General features: G+C 36.6%; 1 protein-coding gene across 9 annotated transcripts in view; it reads left to right on the top strand.

The window, feature by feature from the left end:
* AFF1 (ALF transcription elongation factor 1) overlaps positions 1-21,804 on the top strand; it is a 220,283-nt gene that overhangs the window by 72,903 nt on the left and 125,576 nt on the right. The window contains exon 1 of one of the 9 annotated variants that reach the window (XM_007495929.3): positions 4,988-5,480. The exons of 6 other annotated variants lie outside the window; for them this stretch is intronic. In XM_007495929.3, coding sequence (XP_007495991.1) covers positions 5,464-5,480 — 17 coding nt within the window. In that variant the 5' untranslated portion in view covers positions 4,988-5,463. Of the gene's footprint in view, positions 1-4,987; positions 5,481-21,804 lie in introns of those variants that run through there. 2 more of the 9 variants (XM_056803177.1, XM_016423046.2) reach the window with 2 other exon arrangements.

Raw genomic sequence — 21,804 nt, 5'->3', positions numbered from 1 at the left:
GATGGAGAAATCCAAAAGAATGTAGCTAGGTAGGACATGAAGAGATGATGACCGACCTAGGTATCCTCTTTTAAAGGAGACTTTGAGAGGAGCTCATTACTTCCATTAATGAAAGTCCATTAATGAAAGAACCATATTGCCTGGGATGTGGTTCCAGCAGTGTTTTTCATTACTCAAAGCTTATATAGATGGTCTGACTTGACCTGTGGTTCTGGTTTGTGGTTGACAGTAACAAATTGATAGCCACAGAGTTTGTTGAGTGTGTGCATGCAAAGGATTGTTATGCCAAGTTCACAGCACACTTATATTGGGCAAAATATATTTAGTTGTTAGTCTGGGGTAACTCAGGAAAATGAGATCCATTAGCAAGGGGTTAATTTTCGAATCTTGACACCCTCAACCTGGTTTAGCCCATATACTGTGGTTTGTTGGGATGTGGCTACTGCACTTGATACAGCTTCTTGGAGCCACAGGTGGGAGCTGGGTGGTAGGTGGACACCAAAGGAGAAAAGAAGCCCTGAGAAGGACTCAGCACACTTTCATACCAGAGGTACTACATATATTGGGAAATGGTGTACATAATGTAAAAACAAAAGATATCACTAAAATCACTTTAAATACATGAGTTAAGAGTTTGTTAGATTTGGAATCAAAATCTCAGATCTGATCATAGCTCTCCACAACCTTGTTGAAGTCATTTATTCTGGCCTCTGTTAGAGGAAGGGCTTGAGTAGATGATCTCCAATTCAATAAACATTTAGTGTCTACTATGGTCAGGGTATTGCTAGAGGAAGACAAATATGAAACTAGCCCCAGTATTTAAGGAACTTCTGTTTTAGTGAGGGATAAGAAACATAAATGTATAACATGTACATAGTAAATCTGAATAAATTTTTTTTTTTCTGGGAGATGTCAGTGTGAAAAAAAATACATAACCACTAAAGTAGTTAGAAAAGAACACATCTTTAATATGTTCTTTAATGGGAGGCGAGGAGACAGTGCTCTTAAGAACACCACTCAGAGCCAAGCTCTGGGATTCTGGGAACACTGTCTCCAGAAAAAAACATCAACTATAGGACTTTTAGAGAGTAAGGAAAGGAAGGACAGCTTACAGGGAGGCTAGGTATTCTAGCCACATACCATAAGAGACAAGAAGACAAAAGGGTGCTTTAAGATTTGATATCTGCTAATCCTATCTAGAGTTATGATCAATGGATACTTGAAGATTTATTGTTTAGTCAAACTCACTAATTCTATCTGGGTGATCTGAGGTGCTTGAGGGTTTCCTAAAACAAAGTTGTCAGAGGAAAGTATTAACTAACATCAGGGCTCCATCTATAAGGATTTCTGCATAGGGTTTGTCACTTAAGATGAAGCTTCAGTGTAGCTAAGAGCTAGAGGTGAGGTAGAGAGTACATTGGAGGAAAGGGGGACAATCTGTCTCCTTTTTAGTAGTTCTGCATTACCAACTGCCTTTGAGATATCTCAGATTGGATTTCTATAGGCAATTCATTTTGTTGGAAAACAATTCATCCTCCCTTATCTTCCTTTAATTTTTCTTTATTCCCAAATTAACTTATGGGTACTATCATTTGCTTTTAGTCTCCTAGACAGGATTTTTATTCTTGTGTGGAGTGAGAAATTAGTGCACTATTCACAAGTTATTAAAAGTTGTTAATATCTAAAGTTTGGTGTGTGCCTCCCCTTCTTACCAAAGCTTTTCAGCTTTTAAGGGAGCCTGTTTAGGAATTGCTCTAGGCAGGAGGCCCAGGAAGATCCTGAGGTACTAGGACCAAATCTTAAGTACCAATCTTGTGTACCCGTTTGTCCTAGAAGACTCCTATTATATCTTTGTAGCCCTCCTAGATAATCCAGTTGTGAGCTACTTCCCCTCTTTGTAGTCTGTCTCCAACTTCCTAGTCATTTCTTGAAAATATTGCTTGGTTTGGATATATCCATTTTGAAACTATTCTCCAATTTCTTAAAGATGTTAATAAGCTTGAATGTGTTCACTATAAACTCAAAGTAAAACTATTCAACTATCTGTCTCCAACTATTTTAACTATTGTAAAACATTATAATCCCTTCTGGGGTTTTTCTGTGATTTGGGGGCTGGATTTGTCTTGGGTCAATAAGTTGAGGCTGTGCCCCACATTTTCTTTGTAACCCCTTTGGGATTACATTTCTGTCTCTGGTGGGTGAGCTGAGACTGTGCCCCTTCCCCCCACCTCTCTCTCTCAATAAAGCCTTATATTTTATTTATTATTTTTTAAAATTGCATTTAATTGATTAATTTAGAACATTTTTCCAGGATGACAAAAAAATCATATTCTTCCCCTCTCCTACCCTCAAACCCCTTCCATATCCGAGGCACAATTCCATTGGGTTTTATATGTGTCTTTGGTCAAGACCTATTTTCATATTATTGATATTTGAACTAGGGTGATCATTTAGGATTTATAACCCCAATCATATCCCCATTGACACATGTGATCAAGCAGTTGTTTTTTTTCAGTATTTCTACTTCCACAGTTCTTCCTCTGAATGTGGATAGTGTTCTTTTTCATAAGTCCTTCAGAAATGTCCTGGATCATTGCATTGCTGCTAGTAGAGAAGTCCATTACGTTTGATTGTACCCTTTGATTGTACCACAATGTATTGGTCTCTGTGTATAATGTTCTCCTGGTTCTGCTCCTTTCACTCTGCATCAATTCCTGGAGGTCGTTCCAGTTCACATGGAAGCCATCCAGTTTATTATTCCTTTTAGCAAAATAGTATTCCATCACCAACATATACCACAATTTATTCAGCCATTCCCCAATTGAAGGGCATCCCCTCATTTTCCAATTTTTGGCCACCACAAACAGCACAGCTAAGAATATTCTTGTACATGTCTTTTTCCTTATTATCTCTTTGGGGTACAAACCTAGCAGTGCTGTGGCTGGATCAAAGGCTAAAAGCCTTATATTTTAAATGATTGATTTCCAAGGTCATATGTTTTTTAGTAAGTGGTAAAGAGGGTGAATTTTGAAATTTCAAGGGTCCCCTCAATTTCCACTCCACACATCCCGATTCTTCATCGTCACTCCCTCTACTTCTCTAATACATTGCCAAATCTTCACATTTCTACCATTCACAAGGTTTCATATATATATGTTATATATGTATATATCGATAAAGATAATTTTCCTTTCCATTTATATAACTGCCTTAAGTCTCCCCACTACAATCCAGTTCTCATTTAGCTGCCAAAGTGATTTTACATTTGTGTCAAACTCCTGTAGTGGCTCCAGCCTCCTATCTTCAGACTGAAATATAAACTCCTTTGTCATTTAATGCTCTTATCAAACTAATCCCACACTCTTGTATTCCTCCTGCTGGACAATCCATCTCTTATCTCTGACCTTTTGCTTTGGCTGTCCCTCATGCCTGGAATTTTTTCTTCTTTTACCTAGACTTCAGCATTTTACTGACTTCTTTCAAAACTCAGCTCAATTCTCACCTTTTTGGGTTTCCTCAGCTCCTGGTGTCTTCCTGTTTGATTTGCTTTCCATCTGCTTTGGATGTATCTTGTAGGTTATTATGTACATTCTCTCCCCTTTGAATTTTAGCTCCTTGAGGGCAGACTGTTTTTGTCTTTGTTTTTCTAGCACTTAGCATCTGTTTCCCCAACATTTACCACATGTGGAATGTCCTATATGAGAGATTCATGAGTAGGGCTATTTTATCTGGAAAATAGCACATGAGTTGAATAATGTGAAGCAAGTTTGTAAATCAGTTTCAAGCCAGCCTATGAAGGTATTGAAATGTGAAACAATTTCTATTTGATCCTGGACACGGCAGCTTAATTGACTAGGAAAGTGTCATGGCCCTGCTTCTCCTGTGGTTTTGGAATATTTTTGCAGCTGTGTGGAGGATGAACTGGAGAAGGCAAGGTCTGGGGGCACGGAGCTCAATTAGGAGATGATTTTAATTGTTCAGAGGAGAGATGATGAAGGATTGAACTTGGGTGGTAATGAAGAATATCTGAGGGATATTGTGGAGAGAGAAACTCCCCAGATATTGGATCTTGCCGCCCTGATACTGAATAGCTGTGTGACCCTGGACATCCAGACCTGTATTTTTCCTTGGCTTAAAGGAACTGTGAATGTGTGTGTTAATTGCTTCTCCTTCAATCAATGCAGATTTGAGGGATTTAGCATGAATAATTTGTCCAGGTTTCCACTTTGATATGTATCAGAAACTGACTAGAACCTACTGGAGTTGACCTAGCCTCTCTTGCTTGTTGCTGAATAAATGTTTAATCGCATTAAAGCCAGATCTGGAGGGAGACAGTATTATGCAGAAGTGAGCCTGGAAAGGAAGGAGCACTACACCACCCTATGGAAGGGATGATGGCTGCTATGGCATTGCAACATTTTGCAACAGTAACTCTTTTAGTCCACTTACTAGTAAATACAAATATAAAGTGGCACTTCAATGTAACACAAAGAAAGATATGTGGTGTTATCTCCCTTTCTGTTTCTGCACTTGGACTTTCGGGGACCTGCCCGGTTGCTGTGGTAGTTGTTTTGAAAAAGCACAAAATAAATGTGAAAGTAATGAAATAAATCAGAAGTGGAAAGGATATGCAAGACTCCCATATTTTTCTTGTTATGCAAGTTCTCATTGCCCTCTGAAGATTCCCTTTCATTACTTATTTTCAATCTCTGTTTTGCTACGTGTTCCGACTGCCGCGGGAGTACTGGTCAGCGGCAGCAGGAACTCTGTGTCCCTGGGATGCAGGTTTGTACTTTGTTAGGAATCTGGCAAAGGACCAGTCTGCAGGCGGATCTCTGGCAGGTCTCTGGCCCCTGCGCTTCGCCACTTTCCCCTTGATAGGCTGGCCACTCTGGCTGGTATTCTTTTTCCATCCAATCCTCCTCTTTTTCTTGCCTTAATAGCCCAACATGCCCAATTAAGGAGTTGGACTGTACCAAGAGAACCTTCTTGGAAGGGGTTTTTTGTCTACACAATCCAGCAACTTTCTAGCGCCCAGGGAAGGATTCCTTTTCTTCCTCCCTTTACAAAGTTTTGTTCTTTCCTTTGAATTGCTGGCCAGTGATTTTCCTTAGCTTTTGCTCTGCCTGATATTAAATACTTTAAATTCCGGAGCTTAGAGAAGAACTCCCTGTGCAGACGAAAGTGGGGCAAGCTTGCAGAAAACCCCGCGAGTGCCCGGATGTCTATCAGAATTCATGTAATCCCAAACTAAACTAGAGGCTTAGTTTAGGAAACTGGAGTCTCTGGGAACAGGTAGGAAAGTGCCTTTTTTTTTTTTTAAGTGAATTTCGTGCATAAGGGAGCTAGAAAGCCAACGTCCACTGACTCAGCCTCAACAAATGCTGAAGGAAATTTTGGCTGGAGGGGCAGCCAGATGAAAGGGTTGATGGACTGCAGACTTTTTTCTTTATCAACTTAATTATGGCTTCCCCGTCAAGGTAAGGAGAGCACGGGGAGAAACTTTAAAAACAACTTTAATAAAAAAACCTAAAGCCTAGAGGATGGTAAGCTCGATGTTAGAAGGATGGGGAAAGAAACGTAGTAGTTAGCTTTCCCCTTGCTTTCTCATTTCTCACGTAATATTTATTTTTTAACACCAAACTCCAAGTAGCTTTCCATATTTTACTGTTACTCTTTACTTAGCATGCATGTAATCTAATAAGGAAGGAAATAGTCGAATGAAAATTGAAGATTGGAATTTGTTTTGGAAGAAAATGGGAATCATTTGGAGCAAAATTATTTCTATGATTAATTTATTGTTTTCTAAACTGCTGACTAGTTTGTGTACTTCACTTCCTGTATAATTATCTGACTTTTAGGTGAATTAAGTAGGGTTAAGGTAAAATAACCTTTGTGTTTGGAAAGGTGTTTAGTACCTTGCCAGAGGCATTTTGCTTATAAAATAAATAGTTTTGTATCAAATGACTCTGGGTGAAACTCCTGAGCTGGCACAGACTGGAGATGGACTTCGAATTGGGAAGGAGAGAATAATTAACCAAGGTTGTCACTGGACCTGGTTTGTTGTTGTCTGGTTGATTACAGGAAAATAGTTTGTTTACCTGGAAATTCAGAAACTGCTCTCTGCTGTTTTCTCTTGCAGAAGTGCTACTACTTCCAAAGAAACTTCAAATTAACAAAGTATACATTTTCTTGGAGGTATTAGAAAGTTGGGGTATCTTTTCATCCCTGATCTTCATTTCTGAAAATTAAAAAGAGAAACACTTTCAAATTGAAGTTTAATATTTTCTACCTATTTTGCTGTGGTCTGTTCTAATCCTGTTTCTGGATTGAAAAAACAAACTGTAGTATATGCTGATAAAAACTGTGGTAGGGATTAGTCCTATAATTTAATTGGCAAATGTACTTCCCAGATAAGGAATCTCTACCTTAGATTTAACACCTTCTCTGCAGTTCCTTTAGTTTTCCAGAGTTGCTCTGAGGGCTGAGTTCCTAACTCTTTAGGATTATGAAATCTGTATGTGTTAAGAGGTGTGATTTGAACTCAGATCTTCCTGGCTTCATGACTAGATTTTATCCATTGCAATCTTTCATGACTACAAAACACTAGAAATTTGTATTTGGCCTAGTCCACCAATTTGACTCACTGATTTTAACTTTTTACCTAGTGGTAAGACAGGCTGAGAGGTGAAGGCTTACAGAAGAGAGCTATATTTTCCTTCTTCCACTACTGCTGGAATTCCTTTGCTCTGTGATTTAAGAGTGTTTAGGGAAGAATCTCCAGCTCTGCTAGATGGTTTCTTGACGCATTCTTGAATCTGGAATCCCAGTGCCATTGAGATCCAGAGGGCTTCAGGGTTGCTTTTGGTGAATAAATTTCTTCTGTGATGAATTCATCTTCCTTGCAGACAGACATAACATCATCTCTGCCAATGGAGATATTTTATAATGTACAGGGGGAAAGACGTGGGCTTGCACCAAGAAAGGGAATGTGCTGCAATATTTGAGATCATTTTAAAATTCCAAACAAATGCAATGTATTAGTTTTAAAAGATGTGTGCTCTAAGAGCCAGGGGATTTGGGGAGTCAGAGAGCAACTTTGCTATGTACAAAACACAGTATTTTTTCACTACTTGTCATTCATCTTTCATTTTGATTATGTTGGCCTCCTTCATCCTTAGAAGTGAGACGGTGCAATATGGCCACTTTACTCATTTGTAGAATGGAGGAATTAGTGGTTAGACAAGATCATTTCCAATGTCTCATTCAATCCCCCCCCCCTTTTTTAATCTTAATTTGTTTTAGAATCAATACTGTGTATGGGTTCTAAGGTTCTAAAGTAGAAGAGCTGTACAGTATCAATTAAGTGACTTGGCCAAGGTCACATAGCTAGGAAGGATGACCCTCCTGTCTCTAGACCTAGCTCTTAATCCACTGCACCACTAGCTGTTTCCTAGAGGTTCATGAATCCTTCTTGAAGATTCCTTCTATTTTGCCAGATAAACCATGAGAAACAATGAGAAAACTTGACTTCATTTTCCGGTGGTTAGAGCCTGAAAGGTAGCCTGGATTCGATTGGATTCTTGTAGACCTGAGGAGTTCTATACATCGGGGCAGAGCCACTCTGCCCCCGGGCATTGCTATAAGGGGCAAAATCAGTGTCTTATAGTTGGATTGAGGTCATGCACATTGAAACACACGACAAATCTGCCAGACAGCATCTCCTTCTACTGGCTTTTTTTAAAGTAATGCTCTTTTTTAAGCGTGTACTCAATGGAAGGAATTTTGGTATAATGGCAGAGAGAATTAATCTTATTCAGAGTTAAATGTTGGAGAGTTATTTTATTGTAGGAGTGCATTAATTGTTAGAAAAGAACTTAAATGATTATTTTCAGGACTGTTTTGGAGAATGAGGACATTTTTAGTTATATACCTCTCAGCTGAATGATTAGATTACAGCATGTGGGAAGAGATCAAATCTCAGATTATATTACTTTATATTTATTTAAATTGCACTACTTAATCTCAGAACTAAAAGTATGGAGGTGTTTGTTCATTTTAAACCATTACCTTTGGTCTTGGAATCAATTCCAATTATTGGCTTCCAGACAGAAGAGCAGTTAGTCTCTCGGTGTCTGAGAGTGACAATTGTCTTTGTGCATTTTCATCTACGGTGTACCCTCATATGGCTTTGGAGTCCAAAGACTGAGGCGCAAAGTTTGTGGCACATGGGGCATGGAACACCAGTTGTTACAGGAGGTGCTGTTGTGGCCTTGTGTCCAGCGGCAAGACATCAACTGAAGAGTAGTAAGGGCTGGACAATTGGGGTTAAATGATTTGCCTAGGGTCATGCATCTAGGGAGTATCTGCCATCACATTTGAACCCAGGACCTCCTGACTCTAGACTTGGCTCTTCATCCACTGAATCACCTAGCTACCCTCCAAGATTTTGTTGTGGTTTTGCTTTATTTACACAGATGGAAAGATGAAAAGAAAGCTTGTTTTTTAAAATGGTTTTTCATTATGAGTGTTTTTTTTTTATATTTCATATGTGGTTTATTTCCCTTTCATTTACTTGAATGGTTGGTTCCCTAGCTGCATGACTGAAAATTAAGTCAAGTAAGGCATAATATACATTATTTGAAACTTTCAGAAATTTTTGTCAACTTTTCTGGCCTCTCTTTTAGAAAACAGACCTTTTTGGGGGGGGGAGGCGTTTAAGACTTGTCTAACTGAATAACAACAGTTTAAAAAACTTTTATTTTCTTTATGATAGCTACAAATGGCCTCGGTTTTGAAATTTGATGTTTTATTTTAGAAATAATATAATAGCCATGTTTTTTTCTGGTAGAAACCAATGAAACTTTTTTTTGGTGCATTTTTAAATTGAGTTGAAAAGAAATCAGATGAGGGAGTCTTAGCCTATGATAGATTTGTGGGGTTTTTGTGTGTGTGTGTGATAAGCATGCTTTGGACTGAGTCAGCTCTGTAGGGAATGTTGTGAAGAACCAGCTCCTGAACCAATTTTCCCCCTTTCCTGTCCCCTTCACCCATAGAAACCCTGTAGGCAAGTTATCACACCCTGGCATATGCCAGTAACTAACAACGACCCCAACCCCAGAAGTTTCCTGTTCACTCCCCCAACTCCAGAAGTTTCCTGTTCACTCCCCCAACCCCAGAAGTTCCTGTTCACTCCAGTGCATAAAAGACTTTTGAGTCCCAGAGTCAGGGCCCAAGCCATTTTAGAGTGCTAAACCCAAGCTGCAGTTTGATTAATAAACTCCCTCTTGTTGGTCATCATTTCATCCTTGGGATCGATTCACTGGGCACTTCAGTTGTTGGTGAGTATTACTGAGAAATGTGAAGGCTTTATTCCATTGTCTCCCCTCTTTCCTTATTGGAGAGTCAAACCTATCCATGAAAAAGCATACCTTGCCTTTACCTCCAATTAACTGTATTAAACACTTAGGTAAGATTGTTTGTGTGTGTGCCTGTGAAGTTTTTAAAGCCAGAAGCTTTTCTTTTGATGGGAGTCTTACCTAGATGGCTCCTTTTTTTGGGGGGGGGTAGCCTTTTCTTCTTTGTGCTGCTCCCTTAAATAGAATTTTTTTTTATTTAGGAGAATTATATCAGGAGACTATGCAGGTGAGGATAGGTTCTATTCTTCTTCTCTCTCTTGTATTTAAAATGAATTCCCAGATTTACTATAGCTTTTAAGCTGGAGGTGACTCTTGTAGAGGTTAATAGTTTTCCTCTGGTGATGGCTTCCCAGAATTAGGTTGCTGTTTACAGACTGAAGACCAAAACAGGACCATTGTTTTATGTTATACATTGTTTTATCTTTGAAATCTAGGAAAATAAGGCCATCCAAGGGATCTAGAATAATCAAAATGAATATTTATGAATGCTGGGGAAGTGATAAGCAAGCATGATTCTGTGGCACAATAATTTATGTGACATTTTGACATCAAGCATATTTACTTTCTTTTTCCCCTTGACGTAATTTGAAGACGTGGGTGAGCATCATTCCCAACTTGTCTATACTTATCCCCACTTTGCAGAAAGATTTCGTGGCTAATTGTAACTTGAGGTAGGACTACTAAGACCTTGATCTCTTCCTAACGGTTGGATTTCTTTCAGTTAATTATGAGTAATTTTTTATTAGCTAATATATGGGGATACTCTTAAGTACAGGTAATGCAGGTGACATCAGAGACACCTACCTACCTGTTCAGTAGCCATTGGCAGCCAGAAGTTAGTGGGCTGGTGGTTTTATTTTATATTTACTTTGTGTTGAAAGGTAAAAACTCTTTACTTTTGAGGTGAAGGAAATACTCTGCTTTGAACTTATTTGATTTGGAATTTCTGGAATTCTATGGAACTCAAATTGGAATGAAGTGAAGATAATCATGAAATTTCTTAACTACTTTAATGTTAGTTGCTGGGTTTATTTATTTCTTTAATTCTTGGAAGAATAAATTACAAAACCTGAATTCAGGTCAATTTAATAAGAATTTGATTAATGGCTTTTGGGTGCTAGGCATTTTGCTGCTCATCGAGTGGGCATAAAAAGACAAAAATAAAGTCCTATCTTCAAGTAGCTTGTTTTGGGGAGGGTGGAGGGAGCAATTAGTACAGGGAATAAGTATACGTTAAAATCAGCAAACATCTCTTTAAGTTCCTTCCACATGCAAGGTGATGGATATACAAAGAATTTTTAAAAAAAGAAACATTCCAATTACAAAGTCATTTGAGGGGAAAGAATTGAATGACCTATTTGAGGGGATATTGTTGGGAAAATAGTCTTGGAAAATAGAATTTGATAAAGATTTCCAGTAGGATAGTAAAAGAGCATTCTCAACCTTGGAGGCAGCCTAAGACCTTTACTTGTTTCTCTTCCCCTCCAATCTCCAGCTCTCCTTGCTTTTATTCACCTTGTATGAAATTTGTTTTTAACTTGACTTCCCCTCACTGAAGAACTTAAGCTCCTAGAAGATAGGACCTTTCATTTTTGTCTTTTTATGCCCAATGATAAATAGCAAAATGCCTGGCCTGAGACACAGAAACACCCTACTCCACCTCCCACCCCAATCATTCTGTCTTTCTGTCTCTCTCTCTCTCTCCCTGTCTCTGTCTCTGTCTCTGTCTCTCTCTCTCTCTCTCTGTCTCTCTCTCTCTCTCTCTCTCTCTCTCTCTCTCTCTCTCTCTCTCTCTCTCTCTCTCTCTCCCTCTCCCTGTCTTTCTGTCTCTCTCAGTAGATCAATGTTTCATGAACTGAAAGCATGAATGAATTAATTATTCAATCTCTCGGATTTGAATTTCTTCATCTGTTAAAAAAAATAAAAATACAAACCTGCATTAGAATTGGTAACCTAGCTATCCCAAAGAGCCTAAAATCCTTTGAAAGCTAGGAGGCTTCCCCTTCTTATCTATATCTATATCTATATCTATATCTATATCTATATCTATATCTATATCTTTATCTATCTATCTATCTATATATGTAATTACTTTACTATCTAAAAATTAAATAATTAGAGATGAACTCTGAAAGTTTTACATAGATGATCTTTCCAGCCAATTCAGTTAACTGTCTTAGAACTGATACTAAGAATTGGTTCCAAGGCAGAAGAGCAGTAAAGGGTAGGCAATGGGGGATTAAGTGACTTGTCCAGGATCACACAGCTGGGAAGTGTATTAAGGAAGAGAAAAGACTGCATTTTGATTGACAGAGACATGTGACAATAGCAGAAGTTCAGAATTGAACCCAGGACCTCTGGTCTCCCAGCCTGACTATTTATTGGGCCACCTAGCTAGTAACATTTTTAACATGGCCAAAGATGATTAGCTCATTTTATTGAAGGCAGAATGTATACTGAAAAAGCCACTGGGTTTTTAGTGCAAAGACTGATTCAGATTTGTCCCATAGCTTCCCCCTTAGTAAACTTTTGAAACCTTTAACCCTTCTGAACCTCAGTTTCTTTATCTGTAAAATGGTAGGCTTTGTCTATACCTGTGGTGTCAAATTAAACTAGAAATGGGTGCCACAAATCCATATATAAGGGTCTTTGTGAACCCTATATTGACTTAGTTTTAAGATGCAATGTTCTATTGTATTTATTGTAATTTTGTCACTTATTTTAACCTGCTTTCATTGTGATTGAAAGTCCCCTGCCTCCGGTTTGCTTGAGCTCCGATTAGGGCCTGCTCCTCCTTCTTGCTCTGTGATCCTATAATCACCAGTAAATTCAGGCAAAATAATAACAAATATTTGATCATTGCTTTGAAACATTCAGATTAGTTTTAGTTTCGTTTTTTAGGGGTAGAGGCTGAACATCAAGAGTTTTTAACCCTTTCAGCTTTTACTGTGTAGAACTTCAGTTTTAGGGACTATGGTTTATGCTTAATCATTATGCTAATAGGACAGTTACAATTAGGTTTTAAATCTTATAAATTTTGAGTTGTTTTCCTATCTCCCCCCTGCCCCTCCCCCATAATTGCAATTTATCATTTTTTCTCCAGAAAAGTATTCTGTGGAAATTTCTGTTTGATTGTTTTCCATTTTACCTTAACCCAGTTTAACTTTCTGTCTGACTCCTTAAAAATCTTTCACAAAGTAGTCATTTGGTGTTAGACTTTAGTTACTTTTTAGAAACAAAAACTGACATCTCCTACAGGTAGGATAGGATTTTAGGTATTTTGTTTCTGATTTTGCCTTTATAGTTAAAATGTATTCAGAATACTGAATATTCCTTCACTTGCATTTGTAGATCCAAACTGGCTCCTGGGAAATTTTTTAATGTAGATTTCCCCCCTCCCCTTAAGTTATTAGATTTCTATTTCTACTTCTGGCTTGGTTATGTTTGTCTTTCTGTTTTTACTTTTATACAATCGGAATGACCCTTACATCCTTGGTAGGAATACCCAATATTGTTTCAGCCCAGACAAACTTTCCCCAATAAAAGAAAAAAAAATCTATGATAGATATTTTTAGGACCTCCCAATGTTTATTCAAGACCATTATATTGGACTCTGTACAGTTTTTCCTATTAGAGAAACTGTCTGGAAGATAATATCTTTCTTAGGAACAGAATACTAACCAAGGGCCTTTTTTTCCCTTTCATTTTACTATATAGAAACCATTGTTGTGACTCATGCCTAGAAACTTCCCCTAACAAAACACTGACTCACAGTTTATTAGAGTACACATACTTTTTTTTCCTTCTTTTTTAATCTAGATGAAAATCTTGGTCAAGAAATCGGGTCAGTATCTGCCTTCTCATAATCTTTAGAATTTTGCCTTTTCTTTCCCCAATGGAGTTCTTTTATTATATTAGAAACACCATGGCATGACTTAGTAATATACTTGAGGGAAAATGTTTTTCCAGGTTAGACCTGAACATCTTAAGAGGGCAATCTAACTAGAGAATACTTGTAATTAACCATCTCAGTTTGCACTTGTGAATTACAGAGCTGTCCATGTAGGAGATTAATATGAGACTATTTTAGGTTCCTTGGGAAAAATTTGGTTCTGGATTCCCTGTGTAACAAAATATGGAAAATATAGTCGTTTTAAATTTTAACTTGAATTTTTAATGCTTCAGAATGATGTATATTGCCCTCAAGAAGCTTTGCCCTTTTTAAATTTAACGAACAAATATTCCAGAATTCTTTAAGACAAGGCTAATTTATTTAAGATTTTCCTGGGCTTAGAACAATGTCTACCAAAAGGTGACAGAAAAAAAAAAACCCCAACCCAGTTAAGATTAATGATGTTGCCTGTAGTTTTACCACTTTCCCACAGTTGGTCTTTATTCAAGTGATAGGCTACATTTGTGTATGTAATATAGTGGAATGTTTTCAGCTCTCGTAAAATGACAATTTATAATTGTATTTTTTTTTGTTACAAAGTTGTGCTACTATCAGATGTTAAATCATAAAACCAAAGGAAAACGTTATAGGGAACCGAATATTTGGATTAAAACAATTGTTATTTCCCCATAATAAAATTAAGGAACTGATCTCTGGAATGTGGGTGTTACAGCTTTTCAATTCTTGGAACTTTGTTTACAGGAAATTATTTGTCCTTTCAAAAGCAAAGCTGCAAATTCAAATAAGAGGCAAGATTTTGGAATTGTCTCTACAGTATAGTTAAATTTTGATTTGTTATATATTTTTGTGGTAATTTGACTGCTGTATATAACATTGTTGGTTTTCTCATTTCGCAAGCAGATTTGTTTCCTTTATTTCCTCCAACAGAATAGAGAGGGTGTGTGTGTGTGTGTGTGTGATATTTTTCATCGGGTATGTTTCTGGATGGCGATGTGTAAAATGAATCATATTTTCCTGTTTTGTATTATAACTTTTACCAATCAGTACAAATGTCTACTACAAGCTTAGCAGTATGGTAAGCCTTATTTCAGATAAGAAAAGAGGAAAGAGAAAAAAATACTTACATACACAATTTTAAAAAATCCTTCTACACCTTTGGGTTCTTCACTTGACAAGAAAACAATTTAGGATACACATTTATAAGTGGTCTGGACCGGCTATAAAGTGGAAAGTAGAAATTGTCCAGAGGTAGGTAAAAGCTTTATTTGGGAGTTCTTTTAAACCACATATACAAAACTATACAAATTTAGGATAAAGGGAATCTTAGGGATTTTTATAGAGTTTATAGTGAATTTAATCACAAAAACCCCCCCACTTACCTTCTGTCTTAGTATCAGTTCTACTCTAAGACAGAAGAGCAGCAAGGGCTAGGCACTTGGAATTAAGTAACTTTTCCAGGGTCACACAGCTAGGAAGTGTCTTGAGTTCATATTTGAACCCAGGACCTCCAGATTCCAGGCCTAATGTTCTATCCATCCTATCCATGCTTCCTAATCAGTTGATTTTTAAAGTCCTCACTTTGAGAATAACTTTTACATAATATGGTTGTATGATGCCCAGGATGGATCCTAATTCAGTACTTCTTCTACTCTGTATTTTCCCGTCTCTCATTTTATTTCTTGTGTTGAATTTCATTTGCTTTATCTTTAAAATAAGAATCATAAGACTTATACTACCACCATTCAGAGAGTAGGTGGTAGGAACAGTAGTTATTTGTCAATTTACTTTTTTAAAAAATCCTTACCTTCCATCTAAAAATCAGTGTTATATATTGGTTCAAAGACAGAGGAGTAAGGACTATAAAATGGGGGTTAAGTGGCTTTTGCCCAGATAGGAAGTGTCTTGAGTTCTGATTTGAACCCCTCGCTCTAGCCCTGGCTCTCTATCTAGAGAGCCAGCCAACTAGTTTTCCCCTAGGATCAGCTATTTCTACTATGTAAGTAATTTAGGTAAGCACTAGGTGGCATAGTGAATAGAATCCCTAGACTGGAGTCAGAAAACCTGAGTTCAAATCTCTCCTCAGACACTTATTGGCTATGTGACTGGGCAAATCACTAAATGCTATTTGCCTCAGTTCCCCCATCTATAAAATGAGCAGAGAAGAAAGTGGGAAATTCTTCTAGTATCTTTGCCAGGAAAACCCCAAATGGGGTCACAAAGGGATGGACATAACTGCAAATGAATGGACAACAACAACAACAAAATTAAATCATTCCTTTCTTCTCTTTGGGTATTTTTATAGTTACTGATGGTTTCAACTTGTAAAAATTAAAATCAGCAGATCAAAAGAAAAATAATCATTATTCCCTAGAATCCCTATATTTCATATGATGTATAAGTTAAAAATATATTGATGTTTGTCCTTCTAATAAAAATATCAAAGAAAATAATTAAATATCAAATTTATAATTATTCCAATTTTTAAGTTGGTTGCAGTCTCATTTAAAAATTTCCTAGATTTGGAGTAAAATACCTGAATTTGAATCATAAGCATACCATTTTTTGTTTTTCTAAATTTTTATTTATTTCTGACATTTTCTTTTTAACTACAAAATGAGTATTGTAGTACTTTTAAACTCAATGATTTTATAATGCCATTGTTTTTAAAAGCTAGGGATGTGATGTATACAGGAACAGTGAGATGAATGCACAGAATAGTATTTTTAGTGTTCTTTATTATTGGTTTAAGAGGAATTCGTAAATTTGTTCAGTCATGATGAATGAAGCATTATGTTACAAAGTAGGAACTAGATTTAGGATGGCTCTTGAATAGGATCACTAAATTGTTTTTCTGGAAATCTACAGTAGGAGCAAAATCTGGTACTACAGCATTTTCCCCTTTCCTTGATAGAATTCCTCCCTGCTTAAACCTCCCACATAACATCTTAAGCCTTAGTTTTCCTACTTGCTTTGCTGGTGAAATTCTCCCTAACCCCTCCCTCCCCCAAACCTGATGGGCTCCAGTTTTTACAATGCACCTTCCTGGCTTGTGGCCAATAAAAAGCTCAAGCCATGTGGACTCTACCCCTCTTGGATCCTGTAGGTGCACTGGACCATACATCTGCCCCATGGAGATGAGGGCATCTCATTCTCCATCCTCTCTCTGTTACATTGCATATCCTTGATTGCTAGGAGAGAGTAAACCACCTTTCTTAAATGTTCAGTGTCTCATTTTATCTCAATACTGAACCTGAATTAAGATGGTGCCCGAGTTAGAACTACTCCTACAATACCCTTCATGTAAGTTAGGCTGATTGACCGTAAATGGTGTTGAGGCCATCCATGAGACCTATTTGGTTCCATGGAGTAGAGGTTCAAGCTGCAAAAGACATTTTCTGATATGAGTTCAAAGCTCATTGCCTTAGCTTTGATGAATATCCTTCTCCTCCTATGACTAATTAAATTTCCTTTTGTTAATAGTTGATTGATTTAGTAGTATTTAATCTGGTTCAAATATTTAATCTAAACTCTAGGGAGACTGCAGAGTCAGCCCAACCCAGAACAAGGTCTGAGGTCCCTGGACTGAATTACAGGACATTTTTATATTCTTTTTTTTTCATACCTTGTTATAATAACTAGATCTTTTTGAGCCTAGGGCTTTGTAATGGCCCCTCAAGTCTTCATGGTTCCCTCTGTCCTTAGTGATTTTATTTTAGAGGATAAGTTATGAGTTCAGTCACTCTTGAGTCTTTATAGAGGGAAATTTAGGCAGAGGTTTTAGTCTTCATTTATATCTGGTTTGCTCCCAGAACTTTCTATTTGAGGCAAAATTTAGTTTAGCAGAAATATCCTGGGTAATGAAGTAGCAAATGCTATTCAAGTATATATGTGGACAGGGACCTTGGAAGGTCATTGTGGAAAGTAATAGATCTTTCTTGGAACTTCCCTCACTTCTTGATCTGTGATCTATTTGAGAATCCTTTCAAATAATGCCAGTGGCTACCCATTTTGTATAACTCTGGTCCTTATTCACCTAAACATTCACCAAGGAGGTCAACTCAGTCATGGTCATTTTCTTTAAAAAAATTTATCTTTTAAAAAAATTATTCTTAGTGATATCTTTCTTTATTACGTCTCAAATCCCCCTGTATCAACTCCCCTCTCTCCTTCTAAAGAGTCATCTCAGATAATGACATTTTTAAAAGAAAAAAAATGATAAAAGAAGAGAAATGTCAGCAAAACTGATCAATGCATTGAAAAATTCTAAAAATATGTGCCACATGCCTCATCTGAGGACCTCTGCTCTTTTGATAAGACATGGAGCTAGTCCAGAGACTTTAGAAGAGAAAGAACTTGTCTTTATCATTTTGCAGCATTTACTTTTGCTTGTTTTGAGGATGTTCTTTTTTTCTCCTAAATTTACTTATTTAGAATATTTTTTCATGGTTACATGATTCATGTTCTTTCCCACCCCCCTTCCCTCCCCCCTCCTGGAGCTGACAAGCAATTTCACTGTGTATCATTGTTCAAAACATATTTCCATGTTATTCATATTTGCAATAGTGATCATTTAAAGTCAAAATTGAGGATGTTCTTTCCATTTAAATTGTTGTGATTATTAATTGTGTTGTTAGCTAACTTTTTATTTTGCATCAGTTCATGTAGAGCTTTCCATCTCATTCATTTCTTTGAGCAAAGTGAGATTCCCTTAAATCCATGCACCACAACTTGTTGAACAATTCACAGTTGATGGCTCTAACTTTGTTTCCAATGCTTTGCCATTGCAAAAAGCTCATTTCTCTTGATATCTGGAAGTGAATTCTTTAAAAAACTGGCTGGTTTTTTCCCTAATATTCTTTCCACTCAGATTTCCTACATATATTGATCTACCTGCTGATTTCAGCATTCTACTCAGATAATCACTTACCTCTTAATTATCTTATCTCATTTTTTCCCCCACAAGATTTTAAGTTGGTTCTAGCCTGTTTAAGATTCAGAAAGATGTTTGAAAGTGCGAACTAATTCTTTAAGGACCTTCACTGATCTTACTGAAACAATCCTGCTCAAGCCACAGGTCTGTCAGTTGTTGAAACATTGCCTGGAAGCTTCATCTTTTCTAGCCTCCTCATCCTCCTGGGATATTCCTCATCTATTAATTTCCTTTTTTCTTCTTCTCCTTCCTCCATCTCTGTTGATGCTACTACAGCCTTGTGTCTTAAACAATTCAATATCATCCATCACTATTAAAGCAATTCGAGTATTATCGATCACTATTTTACCTTTAAAAAATTCAGGCTTAAAGAGGTAAAGTCACTCATTAGCAAGTTATTGGAACAGACACTTCTGATTCTAAAGCCTTGGGTAAATAAAACAGTTTAATTTGATTGCCAGTTTCTTGTGGAGGGGTAGTAAGAATGTGATTTGGGTCCAAGAATGGAGAATCTTGAATACCAGGCTAAGAAGTGTTTGGGTTTTGAGCAAAGGAAGGGAGACATGTCTTTGCCCCCAATATATGTTACACACAAACCTGGAAGCAAGAAAAGTATGTATATACCACCCTGCTTTCCCTGACCTCTCCCCAGTGCCCATGCATCCCTTCCCCCTCACAAAGTAAAGGAACTAAATGGTTGAGGGTAGTTGAGGCTAAAGCTGATTAGAAGGGAGTGAAAGTTTTAAATTATATGATGGTGTAATCAAAATTTGAGATCTAATTGAGATGGGTCTTTTTGTATCCCTTTGAATTGACTGAAGAGAAGATGAATAAAAGTTGTAGTAATCTTAAGCATTCAGTGAACAAAATAATTGGCTAGAGATTTACCTACTCTTAGAATTTTAGTAGGTGTTCAGGTTAGGTAAATAAATGATGACTCTGGACCTCATCGTCCTCATAGAAAAATATAAAGTTAAAAATAAAAGTTAAAAAAAAGTAAAGATGAAATGTTTCATAGCATTTAGAGGTAGAGGACTTTGTAGTCCATTTCCCTACTTTTGTAGATGAGGAAACAGAATAATTTGTGAAAAGGGAAGAGTGATTTACCGGCAAGCCTTCTCTTAGAAAATTAAATGGTAGAGCTGGGATTGATTGGTAGCCAGGTTTTGCAGCAATGCACTGAATGATGGGAGTGTTTGTTTTCCAGAGATTTTGGCATAATTGTTTTTAGAAGTAGGGTGGCATTTAAAAAATATTTTGTTATAGGAGAAAGCAAGAGATATTCATTGCCATCTGGTACAGAAATGAACGTATAACTAGAAATTTTCTCGAAATCTAATAATAGCATATTAAAATTAACCTAGAAAAGCAAATCCATTTTAAGAGGATTAAAAGTATAGAAGCTTCTCAGGAAGATGTGATTTTTTTTTTAGGTGGTTCTTAAGTGTGCACTTTATTATTCACCACATCTTTTATTTGCTCCTCATTTTAAATTCAGACTAAATTCTGCTTTTTCTTTAAGATGGCAGTAATTCTTTTTGGACATATTCTGTATTAGTTTTATTAAACCATTGTTGTCTTTGTGGTAAAGAGAGAATTTGTTTGCAAGAAGATTTCTTCTATTTTCAGAAGATATTACAATGAGGTAACTAGTTATGTGTTGAGACTAACCCTTACCTTAAACCTAACTTGTAAATTGTCAGGAAGAAAAAGCAAGGTCTGGATCAGAAGATTGACTGGACTGAGTCCAAAAAGATAATGCATTGATTGTGTTATTCATGGAATTTCTACTATTTCCTGACTTAAAATAGTGGAAAGATTACTGGATTCCAAGGCAGATGACTTGCATTTGAATTATGACTTTGGTACTTCAATGAAGTAACATAGGTTAAAACATTCTCTTTCCTTGAAGAGATCCTTTCCTGCATGAATTTATTGCTATTTTCACTACCTTGTTTCTGGGATGTTTCCTGACCTTTCCCACTCCATTAGTTTTATTTTGCTAGTTCTTTAATTCATTTACAATGTAATCCATACAATTTGAAGTCAGTAATTAATTAATTACTCCTTTAATTAATATGCTGTCAATTTGCATTTGATAGTATGTTAACAACAACAAAAGCCTGTTCAAAGACTCATTTCTCAGCTCAATTTTGTCTCTATTTTGTGTATAAGATAATGCAGGAATTTCTTTCACACCAGTGCTCTTTCCAGGACATCCTACTGATTTCCTTGTGGGCAGAGCCATGAGACATTTTGGTGAGAATAGTCTGAGACATACTGTGTGCCTCAGACAAAATGAACTATTCTCTTGCTTTCCAAACAAACTTATTATTATTATTAATAGAATATGTAATATAATAAATAAAACATATTTATAAAAACAATTATAATATTCTTAATAATAATTCTTCCTGTCTCCATTTGGGGTTTTCTTGGCTAAATTCCAGGAATATTCTCCCTTTTCCTTTTCTAGCTCAATGAGGAAACTGTGACTAACAGGGGTAAGCGACTTGCCCAGGGTCATAGAGCTAATAAGTGAGGATGAATTTGAACTCAGAAAGATTAGTCTTCTTGACTTCAGACCAAGTACTCTATCGTCTATGCCACTTAATGGCCCAAACCTCTTCTTATCTTTTTTTTTTTAAATACCTAAAATTTCATTTCTCCCCTTCTCATTATTTTGAATTCTTCCCACTTCAGACCATAATTCATCTGCCTGTCCTCCTTTAAAGATTGCCTTAATCTACTTCCTCTCCCCTCTTGGCTTTCTCTGGACTTTTTATTCAGCACTACTTTGAGAATCCCACAGAAGTTAATGAGATAGAACTTAAGTGTCATAGAAAGACTATTGGTCTTTTTATCATAAAAGATATTATACCTCTGAGAGAGATGATTTAAAAAGTACTCTGGAGGCTAGAGATAAACCAAACTATGCCGAATAAAGTTTTAATGTCTGTCTCAAATTAAGTTAGGAAATTTTATTTCCTTTTTTCTTAAAAATTTATGGTTTAATCCATTTATTGTTCTATAACTTTTTGTGAAGTATATTTTTGAGTTTGATTTAAATAAGTCCAGATCATTATCAAAGTACAAATAAAATAAAAACAGTGCTGACTAGCCTGCTAGTAATAAGCCCCATCTATCAATTGAATTTTTTTGTTTCTGAAAATGTTGGGATTCTATATGATGGCCTACCATATCTTAAATATTAAATTTTAATTATTTAAAAAAATTTTTACATTAGTCATTAAGGTATTTGTTTCCACACAGTGAACTCTGTTTTGTAACAGAAACAGTGATGCAAAATAAAACTACATTGTGAGCTTTGACATATAGTCATGCAACATTTCACCTAGTATTCCACATCTCCAAGGAAGGAAGGGGGAAGGTTCTTTCCTCGTTTGCTTCTCAAGGGCCAAATTTAGTTAATGAAAATTAAACCACTTTCAAGCTCTTCCTTAACCACACCTGTCCCTGCTTTTACATTCTTCTTGTCATTGTATCACTTCATTTAGAATCAGTCTTTTCCTGAATCCGTT

The sequence above is a fragment of the Monodelphis domestica genome, chromosome 6 (genome assembly GCF_027887165.1).
Source record: "Monodelphis domestica isolate mMonDom1 chromosome 6, mMonDom1.pri, whole genome shotgun sequence".
Classification (NCBI taxonomy): Eukaryota; Metazoa; Chordata; class Mammalia; order Didelphimorphia; family Didelphidae; genus Monodelphis; species Monodelphis domestica.
Note: the sequence above shows the minus strand (reverse complement) of the source record. Positions and strands in the feature narration are given on the sequence as shown.